The sequence below is a fragment of the Anoplopoma fimbria genome, chromosome 15, assembly GCF_027596085.1.
Source record: "Anoplopoma fimbria isolate UVic2021 breed Golden Eagle Sablefish chromosome 15, Afim_UVic_2022, whole genome shotgun sequence".
Lineage (NCBI taxonomy): Eukaryota > Metazoa > Chordata > Actinopteri > Perciformes > Anoplopomatidae > Anoplopoma > Anoplopoma fimbria.
The window spans coordinates 21,201,960-21,222,200 of NC_072463.1; the positions used below are offsets into that span (position 1 = coordinate 21,201,960).

A 20,241-nucleotide genomic window follows, 5' to 3' on the forward strand; every position below is an offset into this window, starting at 1 on the left:
AATAGTTGTTTGCAACAGATGAGGCTCGTCAATCAGTCTTCATTCAGACAAACTCTCATTGTGACCGAGAGTCAAGTTAAATATATCCACACACACACACATACGCACTAAACTACTACGAGATGAGAGGTGCGTCTGTGCCAGAATTCTTTGGCTTATATTTTTAGATCATCATTCCAGGTCTCCCGTTCAAAGTGTTAACACATCAAACTTAGCTTTGGTGTCACAGACAAACTCATCCTCACTCACTTGAAGTTGTCTTATGTATGTGAACTTTAAATCAGAAAAGCAGCTGAGGAGATGTTATACATCAAGGTACATTTATTTTTCTTATTCTTGTAATTAAATACATAGTGTAAGTGCAAATAGTTAAAGAGTCCAGGGTCTAAAGAACTACAGAGTATAGTTGAACATAGTACAAAGTTGGACAGTTATTCAAACAAGCTAAATATCACCAGATACTCCTTGTCTTCATAGTAGTTGTACAACAGTACCTTAAACATGAGCGTGTGTATTTTTCCTTATGGTTATACAAAAGCAAAAACCCTACAAATACCACATCTAAGACGCATATTGTTAAATTATGTTGTGCTTGGAAACACCAAAAGGAAATCATTTTTGCTATTTATATATATGGACATATACTGAGAGAAGCCCTGTCAGCTAACTCATAGACATGAAGCAGTATTTAACATTGGCAGCAGAGCACGTCTGTGGGCATTTAGCTTTTTGTGCCAAACCATACGCTTCGTGGTAAGCACTGCAAAGCAGAAATGTAGCGTGACTTAAAAACTGCACAAAAGATATCAAATATTATTTACCCAAGGCTCGACTTCATGCACTTTAATAATAAGCAACACAAAGAAAGTCAGTTTCTTTTTTTTTCGTTTTCTAGTTGTGAACTTGTCTACCTAGAAACAGGATTATGGATGTGTGACTGTGTGTTAGTGTTTAGACTGCTATAGACAGGGTGACGGTTTCTCCAGTGGATGCTTATAGAGAACACCAAGATGACAAAGCACTATGCCCCACAGATGACGACCAGGCTCTTCAAACGGTGACCGAGCTGCCTGACTGAGCTGGACTGGACTGTCCGCTTCATCGTGAGACAGACACATCTACTCCTCCTTCCTCTTGGCTCCAGGGATCTTCGCTTGGATCCTGTACAGAGAAAACAGCGTTTCATACCACGTGTGCAACAAGGTATTTATTCTAGATCAAGTTGTGTTTATTCTACTTCATTTTAAACCCAATGTTTTTGTTCTCTCTCTTTTTATGGCAGTCCAAAGAACTGACCGTCAGGTTTTACTAAAATTGGTAAATAGATAGTGGTCAGTCCAAAAAACTGCATGCAGACATTTGGCATCCGTTAACCCCTCTAGGAATCCATAGACCTCACTGTTTGAATTTCTGGGTTAACACAGAGCTAATGTTTAAAGGCAGGTCAGTTAAACAGCTGATCCACTATTAACCCTGTGAAACATAATTACCATCTGTAGCCTTTTTTTTTTTTTTTTTTTTTTATCTTAAACAGATCTGAAAGTCCAAATAGTTAATTAAAAACATGAATGAAAGTTGCAAACAATTGCTCTTTTCAGCACTGCCCTGCTTACACACAAGTACATGGAAGCTGCCCAGAAGCACTGCAGTCTTATCTGCAGGCCACTGAGCAGAGGAGTTAGGGTTAAGTGCCTTGCACAAGGGCACATTAGTGGTCTAATCAAGGTAAATCGAGTGCTCCTCATGTTAATGTCTGCCCCAGACTCCTTACTGTATCTGTGAACTGGTTGCACTGCTTGATTTCCTCGTGTGTGACTTGGTGCACAGGTCTGTGCTTGAAGCTGCATTTGTTTATATAACGCAAGTGAACTTTGAACAAAAGGTCTGACTGGCAAACACTCACTTCCCCACCACAGAGTTGACTTGGGTCCGTATTAGTCCCACATACTGATCAATCTGGGCCTGAAAAACAAAAGGAAAGCAACGGGCGTAAATACAGGACAAGATTTTGTAAACTTTACCGATCATGATGCTCAAATTCCTACCTGATGCTTCTCGTAGACCACAGGCATGCTGAACATGGAGACCACAGCTGTGGAGGCAGGGAGAGGGTAATGGTTAATTCTGACACTTGTGTCAACAAGGTTTCCAACAGCCAACACTAATCTAAGGTGAACTGGAAAAGTAAACAGATAATGTACACCTTGGACAGTGAAGTAAGCTTGTCCAATAAATTAATATGGTTCTGGCATAGTCTTCAGGACATGCTGTACTTCTCATTATTACAATATAACTTTGTTAAATGTACTCTGTTCATCAAGCCTCTTAAGATTGTTGAACTTCTGACACAGAAAAGGCAAAGAGTGTGTGTGAGTCAACAACGGTGCTTTGGAAGTTTGTTCATTGAGACACATAGTGAGTCGCGGTGACCTCACCTAGGATGAGCAGTGTCAGGCCGTTGAAGAGGGCGCCCACGTAGGTCAGCAGCCACATCAAAACAGCAAACTGAAACACACAGAGACATGACACGTTTTAATCATCGTAACCTGCATGTGTGACGGTATATACGTGTGCTACCCGATTGTTCTAGTCTCCGTGTTCTTAGTTTTATGACATGAGTCACAAAGCCCCTCTGCAGAGCTGATCTTACACTGTACCTGAAGGTGGTGCAGTTTGAAGTTACTCACAGATAATGTCTAGTGATGCTAAAAGGCAAACAAGCGAGTTTGAGGCAAACCTTCAAGGAGTCGATCAGGTCTTGTACGAGGAACAGCCTGCGGAGCTCCTTCATACAGGTGTTGGTGTACAGCAGGATTTTGTCGGCATATTTACTAATCTGGTCCTGGGATAGAGCGATTTCAATCTCCAAGTAGGCTCTGGTGACAAAAACAGAAACATAGACCTTTCAGTAAGTAAAAGCTGAAGACCTTTTCATGGAATCCATTATTGAACAATGCTTAATTTAACTTACTTGAAAGGGTGTCCCTCATCTGTCTTCTGCACGGCCTGCAGCACAGACTTGTAGATCCTAAAGCTGATGGTGGCAGAGAGGGCTGCCAGGGCTAGGTAGGCGCCGACACTGACCACGCTGAACTGGGTCAGCGAGAAGAGAAGCAGAAGCACGCTGCTGAACACAGCCCCAGACTGCTTCACATTCCTCCAGTAGAGCAGGTCAATCGCTGGAAGGGAAGAACATAACAAGGACAAACGGGGTTAGGACCCACAACCAGATCGACCCGACCTCTCACTCTGTGACAAGTAACCACACACATCCATGGACGTATCCGTTTCAAAGTGGAAAAGGCTTGCTGTGCGTTACACACCACACATTTGGGTCAAATATCTGGAAGCTGCTCACAACCCAACGTCCTCAGAGATCCTTGGCTGTCACGTGATACTTCCTAACCTAGCTTTTCATTAGGTTAGAGTGAGCTGTGGAGCTGGGAAGGTGTCTCAGTGATGATTTGCCAGTTCAGTTTCTTTACTCCTATATATAGCACGACCTTTGGAGGAAGATAATACCTGACTCTCACTTGTCCAGCAAGTGTCTCAGTCTGTGTTGCGACACTCCGGACCTGTGAGACTTCATATTTATCTGACGTGTACTTCTGGTTTGGGGCATCTGGTCTGGTCTCATACGTTGACAAACATACATGCAACAGGGAGAAGGAACTGTCTTACACCCAATGTACACCTGCACCGGCTGCTTACAGAACAGAATTAATGATTGACCTGCAGTATAGCTCAGCGAAGCCAGGAGCAGAAATAGAAGCACTATCAGCAGTTCACAGATAACGGTTCAATGTGACCTGGTCGGACGAGCCGCTTTGTGGTCAGTGATGAAGGACAACAATGCTTCAATGCAGTCTCATTAATGCAGTGAAACGCCATGATTCCTCCGAACTGTGTCACTCATACTTGTTGAAATATACAACATGCCTGCAGGCGTTTGTGCATTTTGCTGCACCATTTTCCTTTTATTCTAACATGTTCTTTACTCTCTTCTTTGGGCGTTGGGGCCTGTAATTCAAAGCCACTAGCAAAGATGAGAGGGAGAAGTGATAACCGAGGATTAGCCCAGTGTACCATTACAGCCGACATGGTCCTCCTCTGGCAGTCGTCTGTGTCGGATGGAAACACAGGCCTGTTTCCATGAGAACTGTCGGCTGCCTGTTTCACCTCTGCTGAACCAGCTTCCTCAACCACTGCACGTCTAACAGTACAACCAGGTTTTGCCATTCCTTTGTTGTCACAGAGACCTGGTTATCCTTCACGTCACGTGGGGAGACAGGCCAAACCGGTATGTTAATGTCAACTTTTGTGCCTGTGGAGAAGAGAGAATCGTGGCTGAGGTATCTTGGGTGTCTTACTCTTCCTCTTTGAGCTGTCCGCCTGCCTGCTCTAATTTTAGCTGTGGAGCTGTGAGCAGCATAGTGATGACGGCCATCTTTACTCTCCACTGAAAAGGCATCTGTGGATGCCAAAAAGGCAGGCTAAACCTGGGTGACTTAGTGAATCTCTGCTACCCACAGACTAACCTTCGCTTACTGTAGGATGACATGTACATTCTGTCTTTTCTTATCAGAAACCAATAGTGGCTTACAGTGCCTGTCTGCCCCCCGCACCCCCTCCCACCCCCACTATCAAATCAAAGACACTACTCATTCAGAAACAGTGAGAACAGGATCCATGTGCCTTAGCTGCTGCACATGCACCACTCCCAACGGAAGCTATTGTTGCTGCCAACATTGACAAACTGTCTATGTGGCTACTGATTTCCCTGGGGATGCTCACATACAAACACACTGTCAGGCACAGGTAACACACACACAGTAGCTTTAAACCCACACAGACACATCAACAAAAGACTGCAGCTCTGCTAGAGACAGGTGTTGGCCGTGCCTTGTGATGTGCTGCACAGACTGCAGGCGGACTGAAAAAGCTTTAGCTATCGCAGTAGAAGCGTGTACTGACCTGCGGATCCCATGGCTGAACAGGGAAAGAGGCAGCTGCTTTATCCACGGACAAAAGGAGAGCACTGGAGGGGGAGTCCCCCCCCTGCACAGGAGGGGAGGGGCCACAGCCACACCAGCAAATCAGCATCCGTCTGTGCAGTGGGGAGGCTGAGGCAGGGAGGGGAGGAGGAGGGGTGTCTGTGGGGTGCGGTTGCCAAAGAATCACATAGCAATCCAGCACACACACACACACACACACACACACACACACACACACACTAAAACACTCTTACAGACACACACCCTCTCTCTGTGAGCTCTTTTATGCTCAGGCTTTTAAACGCAGCCCCGCTGACACGTGACAAAGACTGCCAAGCAGTGACTAAAATAAAAGAACCAAAATGGAAAGTGAAACCAGAGTCCTTTTAATGTGCATTATGTGACTTAATTAGCTAAAGAAAAGACAACTAGCGTAAGATTGCATGCTGATAAACCGCACAGACTGTAGTCATAATCACCTCCTCCATTAAAATGATTCAGTGGGAAGGATCTACTGAGCACCTGCCTGATGCAGTTACCATAGTTACCATGCTCCATTTTCTCTCCACCACTCACTGAGAGACCGAGTAAGGAAGGAAGGGAGGGGCCGAAATTGGGAGGGAGGGGTGAGAGCCTTGTTGGGAACAGAGAGAGTCTCATGCTCTGAATCTGGGGAACCAGCAGCACATAATGTGTCTCTACACCCAGACACATGAAGACAGCCTCTCCCTTTATTGTGGAGCACAAAAGGACAATGGCAGGTTTCACACAGAGCCTTGACATGTGTCAAGAAAATGAGAGAGATGGTGTGTATATCGATTAACTGATTCTAATCTGACTGAAACTGGTACAAATGTGACTTTGTAATGTGACTGATAGAAAGAATAAAAATGCTCATTTATATGGTGCAGCTAGTTTACACTAGGTGACAGATTAGGTGACATTTCAATTTCTTTTTTTTTTTTTTTACATTTGATTAAAAATGTATATTCAGATTAAGGCATGTACCAAACAGACAATCCAGTTAGTTTGACAGTAGCAAAAACTGAACTGCATGGTTGTGTTTAGTTGCTAGCAGTGAGTCAGTTCTGTGCATGTGCAATGAGAATGACTAAACATAAAAATGCCTATAGCTTTGAGGTGCACATTCACTCTTATTCAGAAAATAAATCTGCTCAGTTTTATCCTTTGCTGTGCTAACTATATCATCTTAATGTGATGCGTTCCTTCTGTTCTGGACAGATAGGACATCATGTTACACAGTCTTTGACATTAAAATGTAACAAACAGGATGTTGAACCAGAGTGCAGAGGAAGTACAAATGATGAGTTCTGTTTGTTGATACAATTCTTGCCTCTGACATTAAACACAGACCGAGCAAAAACCAAATCAAACGATTAACACCAGTGACTATAGTTTGATTCCCCATCCCCCTTTTCTGTAGTGAAGCTAGTTTAGCCTGACCTCATTCAATCACTGAAGACATCCGTATGGCCTCAAACTAGCCATCAGCCACAGTGAGCACACTTGCAAAGGGACTTCTGCTGCAAACAGATGTAGAACTTGAGTCGCAGATTTGGAACTTGAACTTGGAGATGATGACTTTATATTTGGATGTGACATGATGATCATGAATGTCAAATTTATTATCAGAGGGATAGTCCTGTTGTTTTTTTATTATATAAGAAGTATAGTTATGGCTTTTATTGTGTCTAGAGTCACGAGCTCTAGCACATGATCTAATGAATATTGCACATCTTGTCCAACAGAAATGAACAAATGGGGCCAAGTAACCAAAACATGTGCAACCAAAACAGCACTAAACTGTTTCAAGCATCCCAACCACCTTTAGGGTATTTCTAAAATTGTATTATTCTCTCAGACCTCTCTATATCATACCACTTATTTGAATAGATTTATGCATGCATCAATATCTCTAGCAGTGAATAAGTCACCAAGTTATGTCAGGAAATCTGACCTATTCCTTTCTTTCTGAATCCCAAAGTTTAATTGTCAAAGACAAACTTCTGCCACATAAAAATCTAATACTGATTTGAAACAACCAGAACATTAAATTAGAGTCTTCCTAAATGCTCAAAGCTGTAGACACCACCAAATGCACAACATACCACAGCAGAGAGCATCTAAGTGCTGACATATGTTCATGTAATGAGAAACTAATGCATACAATATGGTAAAACTGGCTCTGTGGTTGCTGTAAAAAACACATTATGCCATATATTTAAGATAAAACATATACTTGTTTGATAAAGGTAAACACTCAATGAAATACACAAATCAAGCATTCACAGTAGCGAGTATATGTTTTAAGCATGCATTAGAAAACCTGACTGTTGTCATCTTAAGTCCTGTTTGACTAAAAAGTGCATGACTCAAAGTCTGCATCATTGTTTGATCATACTTGAGTATCTTGCTAGCAGTGAGTCAGTTCTGTGCATGTGCAATGAGAATGACTAAACATAAAAATGCCTATAGCTTTGAGGTGCACATTCACTCTTATTCAGAAAATAAATCTGCTCAGTTTTATCCTTTGCTGTGCTAACTATATCAGCTTAATGTGATGCGTTCCTTCTGTTCTGGACAAATAGGCCATCATGTTACACAGTCTTTGACAAATTAAGGGGACAGTGACTCTGTAGAAAAATGACAAATGAAGCTTTTCATCAAGGTTACTTTTACAAAGTAGCACATCCACAATCAGAGACTGTCGTGGTCTCTGTTGGGATACTTAAAGCAGACCAGTGAATATAAACTGCTATTTTGGGCTAAACCTAAAATGATGGCAGATAATCAAGCCCAACCAGCGTGGAGGAAGGGACGCCATTTTCTCTCTTGGCCCCTTCTACATAGCCCTCCATGCTATGGAAACAGACAGACGGAGGATGCTCTGCTCCGGCCCAGTCTCTGCAAGGTGCCATGGCAGCCGAGGATATGGGGCTGATGTAATCGGGATGGGTGTGGCCTGGTTACCATGGAGACAGTCTGTCAATGCTGTCCCTCCCGATGCTCTGACTGCCTCGTTACACAAAAACAGAGCATACGCCATATAAAACCAGCTCCCCTGCACGGTAGCAAAGTGGGTAGGATGATGACAATGACACGCCTTAGTCCACAACACAACGCTGGCATCCATATTAGCATGCACCCAAAACAGATGGCTTCTAGCACAATGGTGTGTATAGACTTATTAATCAAAACACCCACAAGCATCTCCCGCCCCCTCTACTCTTTTATCTTTTTTTTTTAATAGGACACACACATGCAGCAAAATGGATCTGTAAGGGCGTGTCCGTGGGAAAGTGGCTGCAGGAAAACACTACCGTTGGATTCCCCAACACTTGACAAATACAGTTGGATGACAGATGTACACATGCAAAGCACACGCACACACATTCATAAATACACTCCAACAATGTCATGAGGATTTGACCTACATGCAGAGATAACAGTCCCTCTCTCACAGCCACCAAACACAGACAGACTGATGAGTAGATCACAGTAAACACATCAGTACCCTGGCCCTTCCAGCCGCTCCAGGAGCTTTCCTTCTTGGTAACGTCTGCAGTGGCCTGCATGCTGGTGATCAGTTATGTCCCTGTTCTTTTTCTCTGTGTTGTCTCCGTTTTTCTTCTTTGTCTCCCTCTTCAGTAGCACCGACTCACTCACTCATCCAAGAAAGGCATGAATGGCCAAAAAAAAGGATGCAGGAGATAGGCTTAGATGACAGAGAGGGAGGAAAGGAGGGAGGGAGGAAAGGTTTCCAAGTCTGCCGGCTCACGGAGCTCACAGACTGATGCTGGCGAGCGGCGACGGCTAAAAAAGAAGGAGCGGGGGAAAGTGCGTAGTTGTGTGTGTGTGATGGGGGAGGGGGAGGGGGTTCAGATTGTAAACACCACACCACAGTCGCTGCTGCAGCAAACCATCCATGCAATGATTAAGAGCCTAAGAGGGTGAGAGGGTGTGTGGCGATCGTTGGAGATTAGTCTTTTTTTCTTGAAAGGAAAGGAACACTAGCTTTCACAATAAAAGCCCTAACAGGGCATCAGCACACACTGGTGATAGTGGGTAGCAGTGGGAGGGTTATCCCACATACACTTGTCTTGTACTTCCTTTTAGATCCTCCAATATTCATTGGTGCAGTTTATAATGTAGGCTATAAATATGGTTTGTAACAGTAGTCATGATGTCATCTTGCACAGAAGTGCAATAGCAGTGTTTTCTGAAGGTTGAAAATAGCTGGATTTGAGGCCATGTTGTTAAGGAAAAATATGGCAAACATCCAGGTCTGTTATTTATTTGCACAGAACAATATTTATGGCTATAGCCAGAGATTCAAATAGCTGTTTCCACTATGAGTCACTGGTAATTGACGAGGCTAAGTGCATGCACTTTAATAATTCATATCGAGAGACACTGTGCATTACAGCACAATGATCCTTGTTTAGTGCCCTCAGGTTTGTGATTTACGATTTCCTCGTTAGAATATATTTGTAATGCAAAAAAAAAGACACCAGCAACTGAATAAGCAACATAGGATGCTCATAAAAGCAGTGCAACAGAAACAGCACGGTCACTGTGTTGTCAGCACTGACCAGAAAACAATCTCTTTGTAGTTACGTCATTTTGCAATCCAACCAAAGCCATTAGTCAGGTCCCCCCCCAAACAGCCACACCTCACACCTTCTGCTCACTGCAGCCTTGACATGTTTCAATGCCAATACCAACCAAGATGACAGGGAGAAGAAAAAAAACATATCCCTGAACCAAACATAACATGCTCTCCCATCCCTGTTGCTATGGCAACTGCCATGGAAGTGCACCATGAAAACAATACCTGCTGGTCTTCAACATAGCAGCAATGACAGAGGTGCACTGCTCCCCCTAGTGGTGGAGAAAAAAATACACATGACCTGCTTTTAAGCATTTCCAGAACCTTCTTACAGTCTGAGTAAACACAACAAGGACAGTCTCTTTTATTTGCTATTTAATCACACCAGCTCGTGATATTATACATTTCAGTTGTGTAACTGACTGGATCGTCACATTCTGCTGGACCAGTGTGCATTAGTAGCTGTTAGTTTCAGGAAACCAAAGCCAAACAACACTCATTAAGATGTTTTTTTTTTCAGCTCTATCAATGTGAAATTAAATGGAAGCATTCAAAGCTCCTAAGTAGGAGGGTGCCCCAGTTTTGACTTCATAGGATTATGTAAGCCCACTGTTTACAATGACAGAGAACAGCCAATAGGAGTCAAAATACCCATGGCATCCAAAAATGTGCAGCTTAGACAGCATTAACTCCTGCTGACTGCGACTGACATGTCTGACTTATCTAATCACAGAGTGATGCAAGGAGCCAAATTCACTCACGATGTAGAGTGTTTTTTTTACACATCTGCATTTCCATAAATTGAGAGAGTAATGTTTACACATTTAGACAGTGTGGCTTTTGAGTTTCAGTCGTCATGCATTGTCATAAACCTGAATCAATGCATCCTCACTCTGCTTTTTTTTCTCTTACCACCAGGGGGAAGTAGACCTCAGGGAAGTACAACACCTCACCCATCACCCACCCCAGCACGGACACACACTCAGCAGTGGAAACATCCCATCTCTCTCAGCGATCCTGTTTACTTTCCCAGCCTTGTCAACAAAACAGTGCCGAAGCAGAACGTGCAGGTAGCGTCCAGGAGGTAAACAAACACAAGTACTGCGTTAGTGACTTGATTAAAAATATGCGGTCAATAATTTTCAGCCTTTAAATTCATCGGTTTTTATCCCTAGCTATAATGAGGAAGGTTTTAAAACACAAATGCACATGCCATAGCTGTTTAATTCAGGCATGAAGACACATCAGAATATGCAACGCTACCTGTTCCACAGCACTATTTCTGGAAAGCCAATACCCGAAGTAGCAGCTTTTAAGCCAAGGTGAAACCACTGCAACAATGCAAAGATTACAGACATGTTTTGGTGAAATTCTATTACTTGTAACCTTAAGGGAAACACCTCATTCTGGGCAAAAGAGAAAATCAAGATTTTTAAGACTGACCTTTTTGTTTATCAAAGCCCTGCAGGAAGTTTGAGGCAGCAGGCTTTCCGAGGTCTCCTTTGCCCTCATTGGTGTACTTGTGCATGTCGTCCTGGTGGGGCTTCTCCGATCGCACCTCTGGGGGCACGGCAGCAGTGGGTGGCTTGGGCTTGCTGGGGCGATCCTCCTCTGTTTTCACTGGGGTCTTGATCTTTTCTGTGATCCCGGGCTGGGCTGGCGCCACCTCCGCCGTACTGCTAGGGGGGACGGCACTGGGAACCAGGGGAGAGGGAGGCCTGACTGCCTGTTTGGGGCCACATAAGACCTGCTCTCTCTTTGGGCTCTCTTCAGACGCAGACTCAATGAAGAGATCACTGTCGAGCTCTGCCTCTCTCTCCTCTCTCAGAATGCTGTAGGCTGTGGGTGGAGCGTGGTTGCCTGCTAGGCCGAAACCTCCCTTGGCGACTGGGGGATTGTCAAAGGGGTTGTTAGGCTGGCTGAAAGTGCCCTTGCTTTTATTCGGTTGGACAAATGGGTTGCTAGTGGACTTTGGAGGCTCCTCAGACACTAGCTCAATCTCTGAGTCTCCAGACTCTGCGCTGCTGCCATCATGCTCCCTGCTGCCGGGCTTTGTGCTTGGACTGCTTTTGGAAGCTGCAGGCTTCACTGCGTCAGCCTTGAACATGTCATTGGAAGGGAATTCTTTTTCTGTTCACATAGAAATGCAGAGAGGGCATTAAAGTCTTCATTCACATTACAAATTCAGACATAGAGTATGAGAACATACAACTTAAAGACAATCTATGTAACTTTTAAAAGAAGAAATAAAAGTCTTCCTCTGACAAATCAAAAGTTTGCTTTCTGAATTCAACTTTCCTGTTGCAACCTTACTTGTTTTTTTTGGAGTCAACGTCATCTGCATGAAATATAGCTGCAGTGATGTAGTTTCTTGATTTGTCAAGTATTTAATTTAATTTAAATTTATTTTATCCATAAATAGTTTCTTAATTGATTTTCCAGATAATCATCAATACTCAAATATACTGATATTGCAATATGAAATTATTTATACCATGATGGAAGATATTATCTACAGCCCCAACTTCTATATCTGACTAAGTGTGACAGTTGTGTGTGTGTGTGTGTGTGTGTGTGTGTGTGTGTGTGTGTGTGTTGTGTGTGTGTGTGTGTGTGTGTGTGTGTGTGTGCGGTGCTTACGTGTTGGTGAAGCGTTGGGAGTGGAGGCAGGGCTGTCATCCTCTGGCTCTGAGAGCGTCACAGTGGGAACCCCCTGCAAGCCCACACTGAGGACGTTTTCACGCTCAGACACACTGACTGGAGGGGCTTGTGGCTGCAGCTCAGTCTTGGCAGTTTGAGGATGGGACTCGGTCAAAGTGATCTTCACCGGGCTGGCCGTCTGTGGGGTGCCCCCCAGGTTTCGGTAGGAGCGGTAGTCTGACAGCTCTTCATCAGATGGCTCCTCCACGTAGGGGAAAGAGTGGGAGCCCAGTGCTGAACCAAGGTTTTCCTCTTCCTCCTCATCTCTTCCGTGGTTTTTATCCATGTAGCTGCCCAATGAGTCGTGACCAGTTGAGCCTGTGTCCACCAGGCTGTGCTGGTCGTGATGCTCATCCCCGTGGCTGATGTCCATGTAGTTGTAGGATTCTGTCTTATCTGAGCCAAACAGAGATTTGGGCATGTCATCAGCCAGGCTGGAAGTCATCTTGGTGCTGGAGCTGAAGCTGTAGGTGTCGCTTGAGAATTGGTCCAGGGCAGAGGAGCCAGAGGAGGGCTTAGACGGTTTCAGGTCATCCGACAGGTAGGAGTCTTCTCGACCCGATGTGAAGCTCTGATTCGACATCAGGGAAGTGTAGACATCACCATCATCATTCATAGGCTTCCTAAACAGGCCAGACATGGGGTCATCTACAGAGATTGACAGAAAGAGAGAGAACTGAAACTCAGTGTGGTCACACACTGATAAGGAAGAATGACAGCAATCTCTGTGTCACACTCTCAAATCAAATCATCCTGTGCCCGAGCTGTTTGATTAATGAAAACATACAGTTAAACAATACTATGCTTCAGCTGGTGCTGCTGCCAGGGAGAAGGGAGGTGGCACTGTGAGGGCAGCACAGTCAGACTGGGTGCTCGGCTGTGAAGATCAGTGAGGCAGCAGTAACAGAGGGTACTTGTACCCAGCGCGGGACAAAGGCGGATTGTTCAGAACCCAAAAAACCACAGTGCCACAAGCAGAGTCTGTTCTAAATCATGCAAGCAAAGGGCTTTCTCTAGTCGCATCTCTGCTCTGTAATCACCATAATCCTGTATCTCCCCTGACAAATAGTGACATGAAAACAAACACACACATAAAATATGAACAATACACTGTATGTGCAAGCTACCCTCTCCAGAAAATGAAAAAAGGCTAAAGCTAAACTACACTAGAGCAAAACTCTTCCATGATAAATGTATAAAATAAATATTTCAAATACAGCATGCATCTCTGTGGTATTCAACACACATGAAAAATTTAAATTATTCTAGTTAAAATTATACAATTGTAGTGCTTATGGTCTACAAATCTAGAATGCACAACCAACAGATGTTAGCTGTGGATTTGTGTGTGCTCTGCTGTAAAATATCACTCAACATTTCACTGAATAATTTGTTACAGTGCTGCAGCGAAACATTAAGGATGCTCATATTACATATGACTTGCAAAACAGGAAGAGACAGACTTGATGGGGATGTTATTTCAAATGATCAGGTCAGAAGTCAAGGTCAAGTCAAGTATTCAGACTTGTTGACGTTGTCTTTAAATCATCCAACTCCACCAACAGACACACACTGTCTGATGTTCATACACAAATACATGAGAATACACACAATACGCCACACTGTACACCACCACACATCTGAAAGTAATATTTTTAATGTGCTATGTACAAGTCAGAGTTTATACTTCCACATACTGAGCACCTCCTCCTGCTCTCTAGCCCTGCTTCTCCCAGGGCAGCGGTGATGCTATAAATAGCCTGGGTCCAGCTGCTGGGCTGGACGAGGGGGGAAGATTTAAAATAGCAGCCTTAGGGTTAGCTCTGGAGGATGCAGACTGACTGACAGACGACCCAACAGGTCAGGACGTCCCGTCTCTCCCTTCGCTTCCTCTAAAAAGCCCTACCACCCTTCCTTTCTGCTGTCCTTCCTACTCCTGCTCCCTCATCGTCATTAACAATACATCATACCGCAGTACAATGGCACAAACACTATCACACACCCATGCTGGGACGTAGGGGGAGGGCTGACGTGACATGGAGGAAAAGCAAAGCAGGCCAATGCTCTTGAGCTGCAGATTATTTCCATCTAATAGACTCAAATGTCTTGTAGCTCAAGCCATATGCAGCATTGATGGACACAGCCGTTGAGCCAAGTTCAGTTCATGACATGAATGCCCTTGATGTACTGCTAAAGCCAACCGATGTATAATCCTCTTAGTGTACTACCATCGTATATGTCCCATCAGCCATCACCCCGGCAACACCATCATAATCTTACACTCACTGATATACTGTACAAAAACCTACTGTGCAGATGTGGGAAGCACTCGGGGCCACTACAAACTGTGATGAGAGGTGATCTCAGGAGCTGTGAACTGCCAGTAATCCTGTTGACTGTAGGCAACACACTCCCTCTCTCTCTATTATCGCATTCTACATACCAACAGATAAACTCACCAGCAGTTGCATAAGGCATCTGCAACAATAAAGAAGCTGGTGCTACTCTTTAACTGCCAGGGGGGGCAGCCATGCTGGGCAGCGACAAAGCTAGTGTTTTGCGATTGAGGGCATTTTCGAATCTGTTGATATGGCATAGCACCCAGACAGTGGGAACACAAGGCTGAAACAAATGCTTTGCTGCACTCAGATGGGATTGGATGTGACAACAGAGGAATTCTCAGCTCACTCTGTAGCCACACAACATAATCATGTCACTGAAGGGATGGTGCAGTTAAATAAATAAGTCCTGGTGGATGTGCTGTGAAGGGGCAGTCCTTTTGTTGTCCTCTGTGCAGCCAGTGCAGCCCTGAAACTAATGCAGCCTGACAATCTGTGCTACGCCGAGGCATGGGCTCCTAATTATCAGGCTGCAGACAAAAACATGTGAGCACAGACGATATTAAAAGAGCCAGAGTTGCAAAATGAATGTATTACCACTTTGAAATTAAAGGTTTACTGAGCTGCATGTGGGACTCTGTCTGCAGCCGGCTTTATTTCCTTAAAGACACTTACTGATCCACTGCAGTTATTCAATATGGTTTAAAATAAACAAACTAATGTGATAACAGAAAGGGATTTTACAATCGATGAAAAATGTTTGCGCAAACAGCTGTGTTTGCAAGTCTCGAGAACATCGTGCTCTCTCATTCTTGCAGCCAGGAGTCCAGTCCAGAAACTATCTCTGTAAATTGGTGTTGTCAAAGTAAACAGCAGCGTTGATCTCATCTTTTAAACATCTGTTAATCTACTGTAGTGTACCGATTCCATTACTCTGTCCGTGACCCCCTTGGCTGTGGTGTTAGCTTTCAGGAGCTCTCTTTCAATCCATGACCTTGTGGAAAGTAATCCATCAAGACGCTTTCTTACTGTGCTCTTCTTTCAAAGCCGTCTGTGCCTTTGAGATTGAATAATACACTGCAGCTTTATTATTTAAGGTATGCATTGTCCCTTATACTGGGAACCGCACAATACTTTCTTCCTAAAGTTAAAAACAGAAAATGACTTTGAAAACATGTATTGTGCACAAAGACTGGTTTAGCTGTGCACAATTCATGAAACATTTAAATTAGCCAGTTATACCAGGAGAAAACCTGGGAGATTACAAAAAAAACTCCATCTATCAGCACAGACTATAAGCTTGCCTGGCAGTATTTCTTTCTTTCTCCTTTTATTTGCTGTACAATTTATTTATAAATGTTTACATGAATATGTTATTTGAAAGTACATAGAAGTATATATTATGTTCTATAGAGAGTGGTATACTGTTAGATTTCTATATCAAGACCCGTGCTTATTAGTCATAGTTAAACTGAGGCTCAACTTCGACTGTAAATGGTCTCTGGCTTTAAAAGCTTTGGTTATGACGTTCTTGTTCATAATTTATCGATTACTAAATCCTTGGCTGAACAAAGGCATGAATACTAGTCACTAACTATCCCGCTTTTAAAAAAGAAGATAATGGAGAGCACAAAGACAGTCTATACTAAGAGCTGAGGTACAACAAAACTACTAGCAGAGGTCGATAAGAGAACAGCTGTGCTGAGGGATTGAACTGCCCTGAGCTGCATTGATCCAAGACAATGAGGACCCACAGTTATTGTAAGAAAGGCCAGTGTTTCCACCATTCTTAAAAAATCACTAAAGGCCACACAGGACAAGTTTTGTTGTTCCAGCAGCCTTTGTCAAAGATAAATCAATGTAGAGGCAGTTTAAATAAAAGCTAATCTGTCCCTGTTCAGATTCTGAAGTCGCGGTACGTACAGTACCTGTCTTCTACTGTATTGATTGTATTTTTCTTGCTTGGATAGAGCTTTATGGATGAATGGAGAGGATGTGGGAGGATCCAGACTGAGTGTCTGCAAGCTGTCGGCTTAGGGTCAAAGCTGTCAATTCAGTGTGACTTTGGATTGGTATTTCACTCTCAATGTACAGACAGAATTTGGCATTAAAGAGAAAAGACGCAGGTAGTAACGCAGGCATGCGTAGACTAAACCAACCAACACAAAAATAAGATGGACTTTATTGTTTAAAAGTGTCTCTGCTGGTAGTAGCTCTAATCCCAAAAGCAATTTAGTAATACTATGCTCAGGGATTACTTTGTGCCCACAGGATGGAGAGCTGGACTGAGGCAGTAAAATCGTATACATAAGATCATATTTCACTGACTGGCTTTCAATTGTTTTCAGTGTAAACACAGGGGATGAAAAGGCATGATAAATTATGATTTATTAATATAATGATAGCAGTAGTGCTTTGTTTTTGTCCCCTGCAGTCAGGCGTTTATAGTCTGTCATGCGTTTATAACTCAGCATTAGCTGATTGGTCCTGGAAACAGATGAAGATAAATGAGATTGGAAAGCAGGCAGGTAACACATGGGATGAGAACCCTCAATCAACCAAAGCAGACACACTAGTATACTGTGCACCCTTTAAGCCCTGTTTCATCATGTAAGGTGCTGGACAACACATTTTCAACCACAATATGTAACGGAAGTACATGCAAACACTGGCTCACACCTGGGAGCTGCTTAGCTGAATCTGACTGAGTAAGTAAGATCTTCTGTCAGAGTCAGATAATGAATTAAAGGTGTCCGTTAAAGTAAAGACAGTTCTTTGTAACTCCTGTTTTTCCCTGACAGTCTGGCCATTTGAACTGTCGGCCTTCTCATCGCAGCCTTGCCTCTCTTGCCATTAAGCTGCTCCCCCCTCCCCCTACTCCTCCTCATCATCATCCTCCACCCCTGTATTATCTTGCATCTTTATCTTCTCGTCTGAAAAGACCTAGCACTGCTCTGCCCCCTGGGAACAGGAGCTAAAGGCACAAATGCACTGTGTTGGCTTATGCAGTCCAGTGGAGTCCACTAAGTGCTTTCCCTTTTTGACAGATATGGAAAAGATCCAGTCAGACATATGCTGTCTCATCCTTGTCCCTGATGATATGCTGAAAAAGAGAAAGACTCAAGTCTAATCCACCTATCAGGGACTGGATTGTGTTAGAGAATGTTTCTCATGACAAATGCACTTTGTAACCAAGTAACTTATATAATGCACAGTAATAGGTTATAAAAGACCTTGTAGGACGACAAAATGTTTGTGTACAATATGCACTTGGTTGTTTCTTCTCAGACAGCAGGGGAGGCTATTAGACACACCGTGTGCTTAAAATAAGGATTTTCACAGCAAATTTAGACCTCGTCATGATTCAGCAATATCACAGGATGTGAAACTTTTGAGGATAAAATAGGCTATCCTGTAATAGACTGTCTGTGATCCAAAGCTACGGTTCTGTCCTTTAGTAATTTAATAGAGCTGATATCAGCATTATCTGCGTCCTGCTGTAAACAAGATATAGGACAGGGATGGATCAATTACCTAGAGAGGCAATTCTAGACATCTTGGATGGATACTATTTTACAGTTAATACTGTTCAAAGGCCAAACTACTTTGCTTCCCTCAGTAAAACAAAATCTTTAAGTTTCCAAAACTTAATTACATATTATTTTGTAATTATTCACAAGCACAGCAGCGAAGGAAAGTTTGTAACAGAGGGGGTTGTTGGGAGTGAAGAATGTCTTTGACAAAGCTCAGAATCGACTATAACATGTCTGGTCAAGAGGAAATGTCCAGTCTGCCCTGGTTGATGTGATGAGATCTGCACTGTTCCCACCAAGAACATAAGTGACAGAGTGGATTATTTCACTGGTATGGACACGGCTCAGCGGGAGTCACAGCAATAAGGGACACTTTTTCTTTCCATCTTTAGGAATCAAAACATAATCTCTTGTATGTGTGTGTTTGTGTTTTGTGTGTATGTGTGTGCGCCTAAACGAGTTGGAGCTTGTCTGGGCACACTGTTATGAAAGTAGAGTGGAGCATGTGCTTTGTTGTCTTTTTCTAGAAAGCCAGACCAAACATCGAGTAGCCAGTTCATCAAATCACATATATTTTACATGCAATCTGCTTAACAATGATACATGTTTAGCTTTTGTAAATTATAGAAATGTTTCAACGCCTTTTTAAAACCTCAAACGTATAAAGTCTAAATGATCCATCTTGTACATTACGGATAAATTAGCTTTTTTCACCTCCTTTTTCTTGTTTTGGACGTCAGCAGCTCGCGAAATGAGAAAGGCCTGACATGAGACTAGGCGGCGATTTTTTCTTTTTTAAACATCCTCTCATGAATTTTTCAGTGAATTCGTGAATGAAAGTACACAGGGCTCTAGTTTTGCTAGCCAAGCGAATAGTGAGCCCCGTTCGTTCAGGATTAAAAATAGCAGCACCAGCCGGGCTGTGCTGAGCAGAGTGGCGGACTTAGAACTGAGGTTTGCATGATGTCCCCGCAAAAACACACTGTCTCCAGCATCCAATGATATAACTTCATCATTAACAATATCCAAACCAGAATGTACCTATCCTCGTGCAGGTTTCTTGTTAGGCTGCAGCAAGACTAATGCAATATTTAGGTCGAGTCTCATTCTATTGATAAACTATGGGATGTAATATGAGACAATGTATCATCCCTCCACCATATCAAGAATATTTCATTAAGCTATATGGATGCAGGCCTACGTGTGGGAGTGTGACGTCCAGGCCATTCAAAGTTCAACAGGCTATTGTTAATGCACGCTGCTTCCCATCTGTTTTACTGTGTTGCCTGGTGGGAAACAATCTGTGCTTCATAAGGCTACAGCTCTGACCAAGTGTGCATGCATTAAGTGTTGAAGATGTCCTATATGATCACCTCTGTTGTGACATTTGCAGAAGTAACTCTGTTGCATTCTGTGTTTTAACCCATTAAGACAAATGGACTGGTCTCTGTCTCCCTCCCTGTATTTACACCTCACCTCCACTGTGTGTTTGTGAAAAGCTGTTATTAAAATAAAATAAAAAATGAACCCCAATGTGCCTGAGATACCATGCATGGGAAAACATGGAGACTAATCTGTGATGAGTGCCCCCCTTTACCTGTGGATGCAGTTCCCATAGCAACGGGAGGCCTTTCCCCGTCGTCCTGGAAAGGATGGAGTTGTTGATCCAGGTCTCCGGCGACCTCTCCGCCTCCCGGCTGACAGTCCTCCCGGAGCTCTCCGAAGCGGGTCGGTGTGTTCCCGTACAGGCCGTTCCTCTCACAGTCATCCCCAAACCACCTCCCCTCCGAGCCTCGCTCCTCTCCGGGCTGAGCAGACATGCTGGTATCGGACAGAAGAGACACTAAATGACGTTACACGGCTTCTTCTTCTTCCTCTTCCTCTTCCTCCTCCTCTTCTGTTCAGCGCTAGAATGGGAGACGGAGACAAACACACAGTTCAGCTCCTGTCTGTCCACTGAGCCGGGGTTTCTATACGCCACAGATGAGACGGTGCGGTCGGTCGGGGAGCGAGGAGAGAGGAGAGGAGGAGAGGAGAGGTTGATT

At 43.6% G+C, this 20,241-nt stretch overlaps 1 protein-coding gene across 2 annotated transcripts; it reads right to left on the bottom strand.

Moving 5' to 3' along the window:
* Positions 1 to 275: 275 nt before the first annotated feature.
* Positions 276 to 20,195, bottom strand: rtn1a (reticulon 1a). 2 transcript variants are annotated; one of them, XM_054613340.1, is made up of 9 exons: positions 19,794 to 20,195; positions 12,265 to 12,972; positions 11,068 to 11,754; positions 2,972 to 3,179; positions 2,738 to 2,876; positions 2,436 to 2,505; positions 2,046 to 2,092; positions 1,904 to 1,962; positions 276 to 1,161 (listed from the first exon to the last, which is right to left on the bottom strand). In XM_054613340.1, exons 1-9 carry the CDS (start codon positions 20,014 to 20,016, stop codon positions 1,119 to 1,121), a joined length of 2,184 nt encoding a protein of 727 aa, XP_054469315.1. In that variant the 5' UTR covers positions 20,017 to 20,195; the 3' UTR covers positions 276 to 1,118. The 2 variants fall into 2 exon arrangements, with proteins under 2 accessions (XP_054469315.1, XP_054469316.1); XM_054613341.1 differs by lacking the exons at positions 11,068 to 11,754; positions 12,265 to 12,972; positions 19,794 to 20,195 and adding an exon at positions 4,975 to 5,023 and having other exon boundaries at positions 279 to 1,161.
* Between the last annotated feature and the right edge of the window lie 46 nt (positions 20,196 to 20,241).

Excerpts from the sequence above, each read along its gene's own strand:
- rtn1a (XM_054613340.1), bottom strand. The coding sequence starts at position 20,016 with ATGTCTGCTCAGCCCGGAGAGGAGCGAGGCTCGGAGGGGAGGTGGTTT. Across the intron at positions 1,963-2,045 it reads TGGTCTACGAGAAGCATCAG|GCCCAGATTGATCAGTATGT; the intron begins GTAGGAATTTGA and ends TTTGTTTTTCAG. Across the intron at positions 1,162-1,903 it reads GTCAACTCTGTGGTGGGGAA|GATCCAAGCGAAGATCCCTG; the intron begins GTGAGTGTTTGC and ends TTCTCTGTACAG.